The following is a 13,247-nucleotide window of genomic DNA, read 5'->3' as shown; positions in this document are numbered from 1 at the left end:
ATCAATGTCTTTAGGGGCCAGCACTGAGACTTTTTTTCTATGTGAAAAATTAGGAGACATAAAATTTAATTGGCTGATCAGGGGAAAGCAGTGGTCTTAAGTTTAATTGCCAGTAGGCTTAGCAAGAGAGACAAAACAAGATTTGGGCCTGTTTGTTTGCTCGCATCCCAGCTTCAAGTCCAAGTGTATCATTGAAAATGTGTTTTATTATAACACATGTCATGCTTTACAGTTCCCATATTGTGTGAAGACAATAGTTAATGGTACATTAAAGACAAGCAAACCATGCCAACACGTCTTGGACACATTGTAAGGGCCTCTCTCTTTGCTTGCTTTAGGCAGCTGCAGTCCAGGACCCAGAAGCACAAAAAGAACAAGTTTGAAATACCAGGTGCATCCTAGAGAACCACGACAGGGATTGATATGTTATAGCCCAGGACATGAACCTAGCAATAAAGATATCATTTCGATTGTTTGCGGCTTCCACGCCATGTAAAGCAAGAGGCGCCAGAGCAGGCTGCTTTCTGGCAGCGAAGCTTTCCCTCCCTGCGTTTCCCTATCTCCCTCAGCCAAATCCGAACACCTGTTGGCCAGACCTCACATCCCGTCGTGGGAATCGTTTCCTACCAATGATTCCAGATCTCGAAAATGCAATTTGTTGTGGAATTATTTAGGACCATTCCCACAGGCTGCAGAATGCTTTGGAAAGAGAGAGATTTACCAGGGAACACTCAACTGGTGTTTGTTCAACCTCGCAGCTGGTACTCGATGCCAGCGAGAGATACATTAATGAAAATGGGATGAGTTCACGCGTTGAGGAGGTTTCACATCCGATACATTGCAGGGCGCTCGTCCTAATATTGGCAGATTAGAGGCCATGGGAATCACGGTGGGACGATTTCACAGTGCCCATGACAGCCCCCTTATGCGCACAGCCCTGCTGGAGGAGAGATGCACTCGTTCCGATACCTTTTCTAGGCTTTAAGATGAGGAGATTGATGCCTTCAGTTTGCAGGGGATTTTTTACTAGGTCCTTTTTGATAATTAAATTGTCTTCTCAATGGGATTTAAGAAGCATCACGATTGATATCCATCTCAGGAGAACAGCAGCAGCCTGTGCACCAACAGCCCGCACCTCCCTCTCGGGAGCCCGCGAGAAGTGACACGTTTGGAAGTGCCTTAAAAAAAAAAAAAAAAAAAAAACACGCCCGAGCAGATTTGGGGATTTTTTTCTCCCTTTTTGTTTGCTTGGTTTATTCTCTTCTGGTTTCTAGCCCGGCCTCAGACCGGTGCGGCTGCCGGGGCAGCTTCTCACCTCGGGAATGCGTGTCGGGGGGCCTGGGCGGGGGGCGACCCGGACCCGGCGGGCCTGGCCCGTCCCCGGGGGCGCCGTCGGGGCAGCGCGGCCCGGGAAGCGGGCCCCGCCGAGAGGCCCCTGCACGGACTTTTCCGCCGGGCTCGCGGCGGCGGGGCCCGGAGGGGCCTCGGTGCGAGGCGGCAGCCCGGGGGCGGCGGGGAGCCCCTGGCCGGGCCTTGCTCCGCGCTGCAAACACGGGCTGCACCGCGGTGCCCCTTCCAGCGCCGCGGGAAGGGAAGGGGCAGGCGGGTGAAAAGGGGCCTCAATGGCTGTCAGTCACGGCTGCCCCACGCTGGTCCCGCAGCGCCCAGCCGCAGCCGCGGCCGGCCAAGCCCCGGGCCGCTGCGAGAGCGGCGCGGTCCCTCGGGCTCCGCGGCTCCCTCCGCGCCGGGGGACCTGCAAAGGCACTTTCGTTCTGCTTTTTGCTGCGGGATTTTGTCGCAGAAGCGCGGCACTCGGGTGAATGGATTATGAGTAAGTAAAAAGAAGCTGTCAGTCTCTTTGAAGATTGCGTTTAAAGGGACTTGCCAAGTCAAGACGGGAGAGTGACAAGATAGAGACCCTGGTGTTTTACATGCGAAGGCCGGCTCTTCCGCTTGATCTGCACCATACTAAAGGATGTGTTGAAGCATTGAATCACAAAAAAGTGGCACGCCAAAGAAAAGGTGCCACATAACAATGATTGTAGTGTTTTAATTGTGGGGTGCCACATCACCAAAGCCAATTGAGACGGACGGGGCTATACACAGAAGGAAACGGTACAACACTTCCATAACTTATAATTAAGCTGAAGTCCGACTAACATTTGACTTTCTAATGAGTGTAATGAGATTACATGCCTGATGGAAGCATTTGTGCAAAAGCGACTTTCTGTGTTTAATGAGGTCCTAATACAGGAAAAGATCGAATTATGGGTCGGCTCTTTTCTCACTGAAAAAGCCCCGTTTAAGTTCAATGACACCGGTGCCGACCGCCTCCCTCCTGCTGCCGGATGGGGAGAGGCTCGAACCAGGGCAGGCTAGCCGGGGAGTCAGAGCCTTCAGTAAAAATAAGCAAATAAATAAGCACATGGCCCCCCCCACTCCCCTGGCCCAGCGTCGCCGTGTTTGTGTGGGTAAGTAGCTCCTCTAATTGCTATTGGAATAGATCCATGCCATCCGCGCTAGGGAACTAAATGTGTCTAACTAGGTTAATGCAATTAGCATGCATGCAACATATTGCTCCCACTTTGCGGCAGCTTTGAAAAAAAGAGAGAGAGATGTACAGTATATGATGAGTAATAATTATACCTTGGCTCACCAGGGCCGTTCCCATCCGCCTGGACACCTCGCTGGGTCAGCTCTGCTCCGGACTGAGCTGGGCTGGGCATCTGGGGCTCGGCCGGGGGCCGAGGCGGCGGGGCAGAGCCGCGGGTGCCACGGGAAAATCAGCACCTGCGGCGCTGGCCAGCGGCGGCGGGGCCGAGCCCCGCGCAGCCCCGGGCCGCCGCCGCCGCCGCCGCTGCCCCCGCCCGCGCCCGCGCCCGCCCCCGCGCAGGTGGGGGCCCGACCCCCGCCCCCGCGCCGGCCCCCGGGGCCATGCCGCCCCCTCCGGCGGGCTGGCACGCCGAGCTGCGCCTGGCCGGGGGGACTTTGGCACCCCGACGGCTTCGCGAGCCCCCGAGTGCTGCGCACCCAGGGCAAAGGTGCGGGGCGGAGGGGCTGTTTGCCACGCATGGCCCGCTCCAAGCGTGGGGACAGCCGGCAAAATGCCGGCGTTGGCCACGCACCCTGGGCAGCGCGAAGCTAGGCTGGTCCCGAGGCTTGGTCCCCACGCCCCGTCACTTTTGGGAAGGGCTTTGTTTGCACCGCTGTGCCCCCGCGGCGTGGCAGCGCCCATCCCCGTGGCCGCCGGACCGGGGTACAATGCAGAAGGGGCACCTGCGAGCCCTTGCAAAGCTGGTGCTGCAGCACCCTGGGTCTTTCTGCCGGAAGCCACAAGCAGAGCAGAGGCACTGAAAGGAAGGGACCTCATAGAAATAGACAAAGACATCGGTTGGAAACACTTCAGGAGAGGACGTCAAAGGGGGTGGAGTGAAAGTGTCCCCCCCGCGTTCCCCCCGGCAGTATAAGAGCCGCCGAGCCGGGCGGCGGGGCGGAGGCACGGGGCGGGCACTGCCGGCCGGTGCCCAGCGCGGACGCGCTCCCGGCCCCGCACAGGGACCGGGAGAGGCACCTCGGCCGTCTCCGGCAGCTCGGCGCTCCCCGCCAGGGCTGAATTTTGGCGTTTATTGGGGGGGGGGGGGGCGCAGGCTGCTTCCCTCGAGGATGTCCCGGAGTTCTCTGAGCATCCACTTCCCACAAATACACTGCTCTACAAGGTTTTATCCGGATTTATTATTAACAAACACAGGAAGAGTCCACGTGTTGCAATAAATTATTTTCACAGGTTCTGACAAGTTTTTTTTTTTTTTCAGAAGGTGCTGATGGAATAAAACTATTGCATATCTTTAAAATCAGGATAAATTATATAAATTATACATTCAAAACAGACGATTCTACCTCATTATCTCTACTCTGTAATAAATAGATAAATAAAGTTGATTGCCCTTAGAGTCTGAATCTTAAATTACATTTAAAATAAAGGTCTTTACATACAAAATATACACCGCTGGACACACGCGCAGTCCACCTGCGCGGCGCCTCATGCCACGAAATCGAAGGGAGGCTCGTTCTCGATGTTGTTGAGGGACGACTTGTTGTTCAGCTTCCGGGGGTCCTCGGGGGTCCACACTTTGGCTGTCCTGATAATGTTTTGTTCCTTGAGCTGCTTCTCATCAGTCCACGACAGCGAGTGACCGGCCAGAGGGGGGAGTCCGTAGTCGGGGTCGCTCGGGGAGGGAGATCCTGGGCGAAGGGGGAAGAAGACAGAGGGGTTATTGCTGGGGTTTTGCCCCGGGGCGCCCGCAGCCTCCCCTGCCTGCGCGGCGGCGGCAGCCCGAGGCCGGGGAGGCGGCGGGGCCGAGGAGCGGGGCCCGGCGGGCGCCCCGCCGCGGGGACGGGGCGGGATGCGACGGGACGGGACGGACGCGGCGCGGCGCGGCGAGACGCCACTTACTTGTGCCGCGGTGGCAGATGATGATTTTCTTGGGCTGGCTGGGGCTCTCGCTGCTGGCGCTGCGCAGCGGCAGGTCGGACTGCACCAGTTCGCTGAGGAAGTTGATGTAGCCGATGGCGAGGCGGAGCGTGTCCACCTTGGAGAGCCGCTTCTCGTAGGGCAGCGTGGGGATGTGCGAGCGCAGCCCCTCGAAGGCGTCGTTGATGGACTGCATCCGCCGGCGCTCCCGCACGTTGGCCGCCTGCCGCAGCTGCTGCAGCTCCGCCTCGGAGCGCACCCGCCGCCGCCGCTTGGCCGAGCCCAGCGCCTGGAGCCGCCCCCCCGGGGACAGCAGCGCCGCGCCCGCCGCCCCGCAGCACTCGTAGGCGAAGCCGGGCGAGGCGGGCGACGGGGGGAAGGTGGCGGCCGCCGCCTCGCAGCAGTAGCCGCCCTCGGGGTCCCCGCCGTCGCGATAATACTCCTGCAGCTGGCGGCTGAGGAAGTCCACGTCCTGCTCCAGGAGCCCGTCGGCGCCCAGGGCGTCCCGCGAGGACGGCTCGGGGAAGAAGTCCTCCTCGTCGAAGTAGGGGGGCGAGGAGAAGGAGTCCAGCCCCCCGGGGAAGTGCTCCAGCAGCACCGCGTCCATGCTGCGCCCTGCCCCGGCGGCGCAGCCGGCGCGGGGGGCGGCCCCGCCGGGACGCGGCTCCAGCGGCCCCCGCCGGCCCACGAGCGGAGCCCGCCCCGCGGCTGCAGCCGCCCCGGCGGGGGCAGTGGCGGCGGCGGCCCCCCCCGGCCGCCGCCCTGGCACGGCCCCGCTCGGCGGCCGGGTCCCTCGGCGGCCGGGCCCGGTGCTGCGCCGCTCTCCGGGGAGGAGCCCGGTGCTCGCTGGAGCGGCGGGCCGGCACGCGAGGAGTCTTATAACTACATCCACAGGCGCGTGCCAGTGACCGCCGGCGCCAGCCAATCAGCGCGCGCCGGGCGCAGCCGGGCCCCCCCGTCGGGGATGCACCTCGGAGCGCCCCACGGTGAGGGGCGGCGCCGCGCCGCGGCCCGGGGGGGCGGCCCGGGGGGCGGGCGGAGCGGGCGCGCCCGCAGCCGTCGGGCCGGGCCCCGCCGCCGTCGGGCCGGGCCGCGGGCCCCCGCGGCGGGCGGGGGCGGGGAGGCAGCCCAGCCGTCTAGGGAAGGGCGCTGCTGCCCGCCCCGCTCCCCGCCGGTGGCCGCGCGGGCCGCGGGCCTCTCCCCGGCGGGGCGTCGCGCCCTCCCGCAGGTGCCGCGGGCGCCGCGGGTGCGGGGTGTTTGGGGACGGGCCGCGGGGCCAGGCAGCAGCGCCGGCCTGGGGGGCCGCCCCGCACCCCCAGCGAGCAGCCCAGCTCCAGCCCCACGGCCGCCCCGCGCTTCCCAAGAGGTCGCTGATCAAAACGTGCCCGTTTGCAAGAGTCGGCAGCCCCCGGGCCAGCCTCTAACCGCGGCACGTTTTGGCCCTCCGACGTCAGAGATACTGTCTGTCCAGTTTCTTTCCGAGTATTTTTCCAAGGCGCGAAGAGCAGCGCGGCTCATTCACAGAACCTGCGAGCCCTTGCTGTCGGCAGAGTCACTGTAGGAGCAGTCATATGATTAATTGATCGAGTGGGGTTTCTAGTGGCATTTGAAATTAAGACTATTGTATCCTCACATCAGAATAAATCTCATCAGCTTCTTGAGTCCGGGGGTGTATCGATTTTAAACATATCGGATTGTATTGCGTTTTTTCTTTTCCCACTCCGATTACCCTCTCAGAATGAGCTCGTTTGGCTGAAGCTCTGTTAATAATTCCCTAACTGACTCTCACTGATTAAAGCGTTAAAAATTCTCACTGGGGTGAAATGGATTGCACATCAGATTAGGGGAGGATTATCTCTGTCATTAGCGCTGCAATATTTTGTCCGGTAAAGTCTGTCGAGGTTTATCGAAAGTGACTTTCCAACGGACTACCAGCATAGACAGAGATCAAACCCCAAATGGAAACGTACCCCACTCTATCAGCAGAGTAAGACAGGGCTAGCTCCAGAAAAGTAATAAATGACTCGACTTCAAAGCAGCTGACAACATCGTGATAACGCCAGAGAAACGTGAGTCACATAAGGGAACAAAGAGCTTTGCAAGAGCGATTTCTTGGAAAGTCCTGCCTTTAGACAGACCACGCTAAAAAAAGGCCAAAAGGAAAGGAGGAAACCAGAGCTCGCGCCAAGGCAGGAACGCGCCTGCGCGTGGCTGGAGGAGTCGCTGCCACCGCCTTCGGGGCAGGGAAACTGAGGCCATTTTCCAGTCGAGGGGCGAAGCAACCGCGAGAGAGATCCCTGTTCCCTGCCCACGTGCGTCCGGAGAGCCAAACCCACGCAAACCGGCCGCTGCATTTCATTGCATCGCTCCGCAGTCGCAGCGACTCCGGCCCGGAGGAGGCCCGAAGCCCCGGGCGGGAGGAGTGACCGTCCCGGCGGACGCGCCGGCGGCAGCGCGGCGGGCGGGGTCCCCGGGCGCCCGGGCGGCGCGCACAGCTCCTGCGGCCCCTTGCCGCGGCCCTGCCGCGCAGGAGCCTGCCCTCGCATGAACTGCTGGGGAGGAGGCACGGCGTGACCCCCTGGGGCCCGGCCCCGGGCCAGGCGGACCCGCCGCCTTGCAAAGTCAGTGACCCTCGAAACGGGCCCGTCCCAGGGCTGCAAGGCGGGGGATCGCCGTCGCGGAGGGTCTGCGGAAGCCTCCTGGCCGGGGAAATCTCCCAGCACCGGGAGGGAGCCGCGGGCCCGGGGCTCGGCGCTAGGCTCAGGAGGAGGCTGCGAGGCGGCGAGGGAAGCGAGGGGCGACCGGCTTCCTGCGCGCAGGGCTCGGCCCTCTGCGCCCCTTCGTCCTGCAGCCCCTCGCCAGGGGCCAGGCCTCGCTCCTGGCTGCACGACGTCTTCCCGGAAGGTCCTTTCCCAAAGAGCTGGTGGGCAGGGAAAGCCGTCCCGGCTTCGGCGGGCGGCACGGGGCTCGGCGCGGGGCTCCTGCAGAAGGCACCTCCTGGTGCCGCCGCGCCGCTTGAGTGCGGTCGGACGGCGGCTAATTAGTGACCAGACCAGATCAGGTACCGCAATTGGGTGGCAATAGGAGCAGCCGCGCCCGTTGGACAGAGCCGCCCCTGCTCCGCGCCCGCGGCTGCCCGGCGGAGGCTCCGCGGGGCCCGGCGGGTGTCGCCCGCCCGTGCGCACCATGCGTGCCGTGAGCCCGCGGGCCGCGAGGCGCTGCCCATTCGCCTCATAGGATCCCGGGATAATTCCGGTTGGAGGTGCCACGTCCAACCTCCTGCTCAAAGCGGGGTCAGCTTCGAGGTCAGAGCAGGTTGCGCAGGGTTTTAGCCAGTCGGGTCTTTAAAACCCCCAGAGGCTGCACAACCTCCCCGGACAACCTGTGCCACGGCTTGACTGTCCTCATGGTGAGGAGTTTTCCTTTATATCCAGTCTGAACATCTCCTGTTTCTTATGGTAAAAAGGTTTTCCTTACGTCCAGTCTGAACTTTTCGTTTCAGTTTATGCCCGTTTTCCCTCATCCTCCAACCATGCACTGTTGTAAAGTCTGCCTTCTTCGTAGGTATCGGCAGGCTGCTATTAGGTTTCCCTGACACCGCCTCCTCTCCAGGTTGAGCAAGCTCAGTTCCCTCAGCCTCTCCTCACAGGACAAGTGCTCCAGCCCCGACCGTCTTGGTGGCCCTTGGTGGGCTCCAGTTTATCGGTCTTTCCTGTATTGGAGGGCCCCAAAGTGGACGCAGTATCCAGATGTGGTCTCGCGAGTGCCAAACAGAGGGGACTGATCCTTTTCCTCGCTTCCCGGGTTGTGTTCCTGTTCATGCAGCCCAGGGGTGCTGAGGGCCTTCTTTGCTGCCGGGGCGCACTGCAGGCTGCTGCCCACCGGGACCCCCGGGCGCTTTTCAGCCGAGGTTGGCGGCGAGCGCTGCGAACGCACGGCGCACCGCGCTGCCCCAGCGCAGCTGTGTGCCCAGCTGTGCCCTGGCACCAGCACTGCACCCTGGCATCGTGGTCCGCCTCACGCCCCCAGGGTTCTCGGTCCCCCATTTGCAACCGTAGCTTGGCAAAGGCATCGTTCGTCCGCCGACAACTCCTCCAGAACAGCTCTGTCCGGCCAAGCCGTGGGACCCGTCTGCAAGAGCAAACGCAGCCCCGGGCCCTTGCTGCGCCCCCGGAGACACCGGACTGCTCCCTCGGAGGAAAGCGGCGGAGGGTCGCTCTGGAAACCGCTAGGAGCCACCGGCTTTAAGGGGGGCGCGGACCCTCAAGATGCTCAAGTGTGAGAGGAGAGGGTTGTGCCTGCTCTCCGCACCGGCCCCCCGACGTCTCCAGGGACTGCAGGGAAGGCGCATCCCGCCCGTGTCGAGAGGCCCTGCAGGGACGCCCGCACTTCAGCACTCCCCAGACGGCACATGGGGACGGCGACACTCCCCCGCCGGGTTGCTGCCCCTCCCCGCCCAAGCTGGGCTCTCCGGCAGAGCGGCGCCTGTCTCACTCCAGCCCTAACATCCCTTAACCCGTCAGCCAGGTCCAAAACAGTGGCGGGGGGGGGAGCACCAACGTGTGGCGGTGCCACCAGCGGCGGGACAAGAGGCGCTGCGGCAGGGCAGGGACCGCCGTGCCCGGCCAGCGAGGCTGCTGTCGGGGGCCGGAGGTGGCCGGGCAGCCCACAACGCTCCGGTCCCTCCAGCACAATGCTCAGGTGAGTTTGAGGGGATTTCCCACCGGCAGAACTTGCTGTGTTCCCACTCCTACCTACCCGAGCAGGAGGCATCACCCGTGGGACGGCCAGTCCGCGCTCCCGCCACGCTCCAGCTGGAGCCGGGAGGTTCAAAGTCGGTGAGCAAACCACGCCGAGTGGCCTCTGCCACCACCCACCCAGCCAGCACGCAGACACACACAAGCTCCTACGCTGATTAACGTTGCTGGGCGGGGATATTCCTGTGCACCTCTTGCAGCATGTCCCCCAGGTCAGACTGACCAAGTACTACAGATCCAGGTGGGGGGCAGCTCCCAGGAACAGGCTCTTTCCTTCAAAAGCCACCAGCCTTCCCCCAGCCAAGCTCTTTGATACCGGTCTGTCCCTGAGGTCGAGACAGATGCCCGGGCATTTCTCTTTAACGCTTTACATGGTGGTGAAGCACTTTCCCGACGGCCCAGTCTGAAGGCTTTAGGAAGTGGCTGGAAAAGCGAAACAGGATCCCTGCTGTTGATCTAAGGGCTGCCTGTGCCGGGAGAGGCCAGCGGAGCGCAGCGCATTTACCGCACGCGCGGTATTTCGCCTGCCCCCGCGGTGCCGCTGCGCGCTGCAGTGCTCTGCCGCCGTCCCGCGGGCCTGAGCCCCATCGCGCTGCGACGTGAACCCTACATGTGTGGTCGCGGCGCGACACCGGCGAGCCAGAAGAACCGAGGCAGGGGGTCTGGGGTCCTTGCGATCTGTCTGTCCTTGGGAACCAGCTCCATCGGGAACTAAGGTCACTTTGTGCTGCTGTTTTGGCACTGGCACCTTGAGCAGGCTCAACAACTCAGCAGCCGAGCTGCTGCAGGGGAGCTCGGCACCCAGCTCCCTTTGAAGATCTGCTGGGGAGAACAAAAGGGACAGAAGTGAGATATTTTGGAAACCTAATGAGCCGACGGAACTGAGAATATCCGAGTTTACACTCATGGGCTGTCAGAAAAGTTAAGAGAGAAAAGGTTTCTGAGGACTAACTGCTATGACTGGACACGGACAAGTTGTTGGGGGCTCAAAGCCCTTGAAATCGTTCGGATTTAAAAGATCTTTGGAAATATTGTGGCCAGTCCCACAGGGGAAATAACAGATGCGTGATACTATTCACTGACAGTGCTTCTCCCCCTCGTCACGGCATGGCTGTGACTCTGCATATGCAATGGGATGGAGGGCTATGAAACATTTGGTCCCCAAGATCACAGAAGCACAGAATGGCTGAGGTTGGAACAGACCTCTGGAGACCATCTAGTCCAACCCCATCCCATGCTCAAGCAGGGTCACCTAGACCAGGAAGATCCGTGGTACTTAGTACCAAGCATGATGCTTAGGGACAGCAGTGTTTTAGTGCCCTGTACTGTATTGAGCTCAGCCCTTGTCACTGAGGAGATGCAGAAGCAGCTCCATAACGATGTCTTAAAGACAAAGGATTCCAGTTTTGAACATCTGCCTTTGAGAAATTAATACAAGTTATCGTTTAAGGAGCAGTCTGACTCACGGGGAAATCTCATCTCAGGTTGCCTAAGACTTTATGAAAAAGAAACTTGCGAAAACCATGAGACGCTAACACTGCAGCCCTAACTATGGAAATGCACCTGGGCAAGCACCGCGTGTGTCGCAAAACCCCTTGTTTCAATATTTGCACTAGCCAGGCGTTTCGTGCGACACTCGCCGACGGTCGCCCCGGGAGGGCTAGCGACGCGCTAACGGGAACGAGCCCTCCCAGCACTGCTTTCCCGCAAAGAAAATATTTAACCAGTGCCCAACACTTCATCATTTCAATTCCTTGAATTCAGGAACGAGTGAAGGGACCCAAGGACACACTTCCTTCCTTTCCAAGTCAATGATAACAAGATAAGTCCACTAAGCAGCTACCTGGCTGCCAGGTGACCAGGTGTCACCAGCAGTCACTAATGGTCTAGAGATGGGGCGGGATGATGGGGCTGGGACCGGAATGGGAAGGACAGTGCAGGGGTGCGTGCGAGGCCTGGCCCCACCTGCCCCCACTCCCGAGCTGCTCCCCAGCCTTCGTGGTCCACTGCAATGTCCCCCCGAGGGAAGGAGGGGAGGGCGAGCTTCCTGCAGCCGAGGGGCGCGGGCACCCCGGCCCCGCTGGCTCGGGCAGGGCCGCGGAACGGCCTCTCCCGGGGTGCTCGGCGCGGGACACAGCCTGGCCCGAGGAGACTGCGCCATCCAGGCGGCTGCTGCGCGCCCCTGGCTCGGGAAAGGCTGCTCTTCACCGCCGTCCCCGAGCCTCCTCCGCGGACGAGGGGCCCCGCAGCACGGCTGGGAGTCGGCAGCGGCTCCGCTCCCGCAGGACAAGCAGAGCGCCCTGCCCGCTTCCGCCCACCCTTTCCCGTTAACAGGGTTCAGCTCGGGATCTCTCAGGAGGGCAGGACCAGGGCGAGCAGAGGCTGAGGTCCGTCGTCCCGGCAGCGCTGCAAAGCGCGCTCAACAGCCGGCGATCACCTGCGCGAAGCGCGGAAGGAAACCGGCCCCGGGTCGCCAAGTGCTCCGCTCCCGCGGCCCCGCAACCACGTGGGCAGCTCCAAAGGGGTCCGGCCCCTGCGGGCTCCAGGCTCTCCCTAGGCCTGTCGTTACTTTTAACGAAACTTTTTATTTTTCCGTCCGTGCGTCTGTCTGCTTTAGTCGGCGTGTCGCCCCCACAGGAGTGCTGTGTCCTCCTGCTGCCCCGTCCCCAAGGCGGTTCCCAGGCATCTCCCCCGAGCCCAGCCCCAGCCCGGGGCGGCTCCGGGCACGGCCGCGCTGCAGAGTCCTCTGCTGCGCGCAGGGCAGCGCAGGCGCGCCCAGCAAAGGCAGCGGGCGGGCGGGCAGCGAGCGCTTCCCTGCAGCAAACCCGCCGCCCCTGCGCTCTCCCGGGCGCTGCTTTCCAGCCGCGTATTAGCCGCCCCAGGAAGGGCAGCCAGAAGCAGCGCAGCCTGCTTCCTCGTTGCCTCTGCGCGCCCGCGGAGCCACCTCCCCGAGGACGCTGCGCTGCCCCCGGCGGCGGCGCGCACAGCAGTGCCGCAGCGCGCACGGCGGGCCGGCTCCGCGGGGAAACGCGGCTCCACGCTGGCCCCCAGCGGGACGAGCCTGTTACCGGGGCACGGCCGGCCCTGCCCCGCCGAATTTACCCCGCACAGTGCCCTTTCCAGGTGCGCGCCCGTCTCTACCTGTGAAATGCACTCGATCCGTACGTGTATCGTCTTGTTTCCATTACGTTTGCTCGGGAACAGTTAGGAGATGGAAAAATAGATATTCTATCTTTTTCAGCACTGCATAATAAGTGGAATTAAGTGAGCAGCAATGAAGTCTAAAGTGGAGAATAAAACCACTGTCAGAGATGATGAGGGAGGAGGTCCATATTCCATACACTGCCTTCCAGTCCAGAGTCTTCCAAAGTTGTTTCAAATTCATGTGCTATTCCAGAACAGTGAAACCTGATTAGTTGACGTGAAGGTAAAATCACAGGTACCCTAAGAGATTTCTGTGGGGTTACCTATCTAGGCCTAAAATCTAGTTCTTATGCACGCATTACCTGCATATTTTGAAAAGACAGGAAAAGCCAATCTGAAAGAGTTCCCCCTTCCAGCATGGAGACACCACCCAATTTTCTTAAGCAAGTCTTCATCTCCACCCCACCAGTGGTTGTGTCTGCTTAAACTAGAGGTCTGAAGTCTGTAAAGGTCACAATGGGGCAAATACGGAGTATGACCTTTTCAGGAGATCACAAAACCCACCAGCTCCTATTGTGATTCCCTGGTGGGCTGGGCTCTTTCAGAGATGCAATTTTTGATGCAGAAGGGAAGCAGAAGTCTTCTAAAAGACTGTCCCAAGTTGGCCCAATATGTATGCAACAGATATTTTAGCTGAAAAGGATAAAAAAATCCTATTGCAATTCCCAATTTCATATACCATTTCAATTAATAGAAAAATACAGTATTTTCTCAGCTCATTTTATTACTAAAAACAAGAATTTAAAATTTGTCCAATGCGTAACGTTGGGGGATTGTTGCCTGCAAATCCATTTCTACACTCCTGTTCTGAGGGC

General features: G+C 60.8%; 1 protein-coding gene across 1 annotated transcript; it reads right to left on the bottom strand.

The window, feature by feature from the left end:
• Positions 1-4,039: 4,039 nt before the first annotated feature.
• PTF1A (pancreas associated transcription factor 1a) lies at positions 4,040-5,078 on the bottom strand. The gene is made up of 2 exons (XM_067292516.1): positions 4,454-5,078; positions 4,040-4,242 (listed from the first exon to the last, which is right to left on the bottom strand). The coding sequence occupies exons 1-2, from the start codon at positions 5,076-5,078 to the stop codon at positions 4,040-4,042; spliced, it is 828 nt and encodes a 275-aa protein (XP_067148617.1).
• Positions 5,079-13,247: the final 8,169 nt, after the last annotated feature.

The sequence above is a fragment of the Apteryx mantelli genome, chromosome 2 (assembly GCF_036417845.1).
Source record: "Apteryx mantelli isolate bAptMan1 chromosome 2, bAptMan1.hap1, whole genome shotgun sequence".
NCBI classification, from domain to species: domain Eukaryota; kingdom Metazoa; phylum Chordata; class Aves; order Apterygiformes; family Apterygidae; genus Apteryx; species Apteryx mantelli.
This window is presented reverse-complemented; position numbering and strand designations above follow the sequence as displayed.

Bases quoted from the DNA above. Each gene is read 5' to 3' on its own strand.
- PTF1A (XM_067292516.1), bottom strand. From the start codon at position 5,078: ATGGACGCGGTGCTGCTGGAGCACTTCCCCGGGGGGCTGGACTCCTTC. The intron at 4,243-4,453 runs GTAAGTGGCGTC...CCCTTCGCCCAG, and splicing joins CATCTGCCACCGCGGCACAA to GATCTCCCTCCCCGAGCGAC.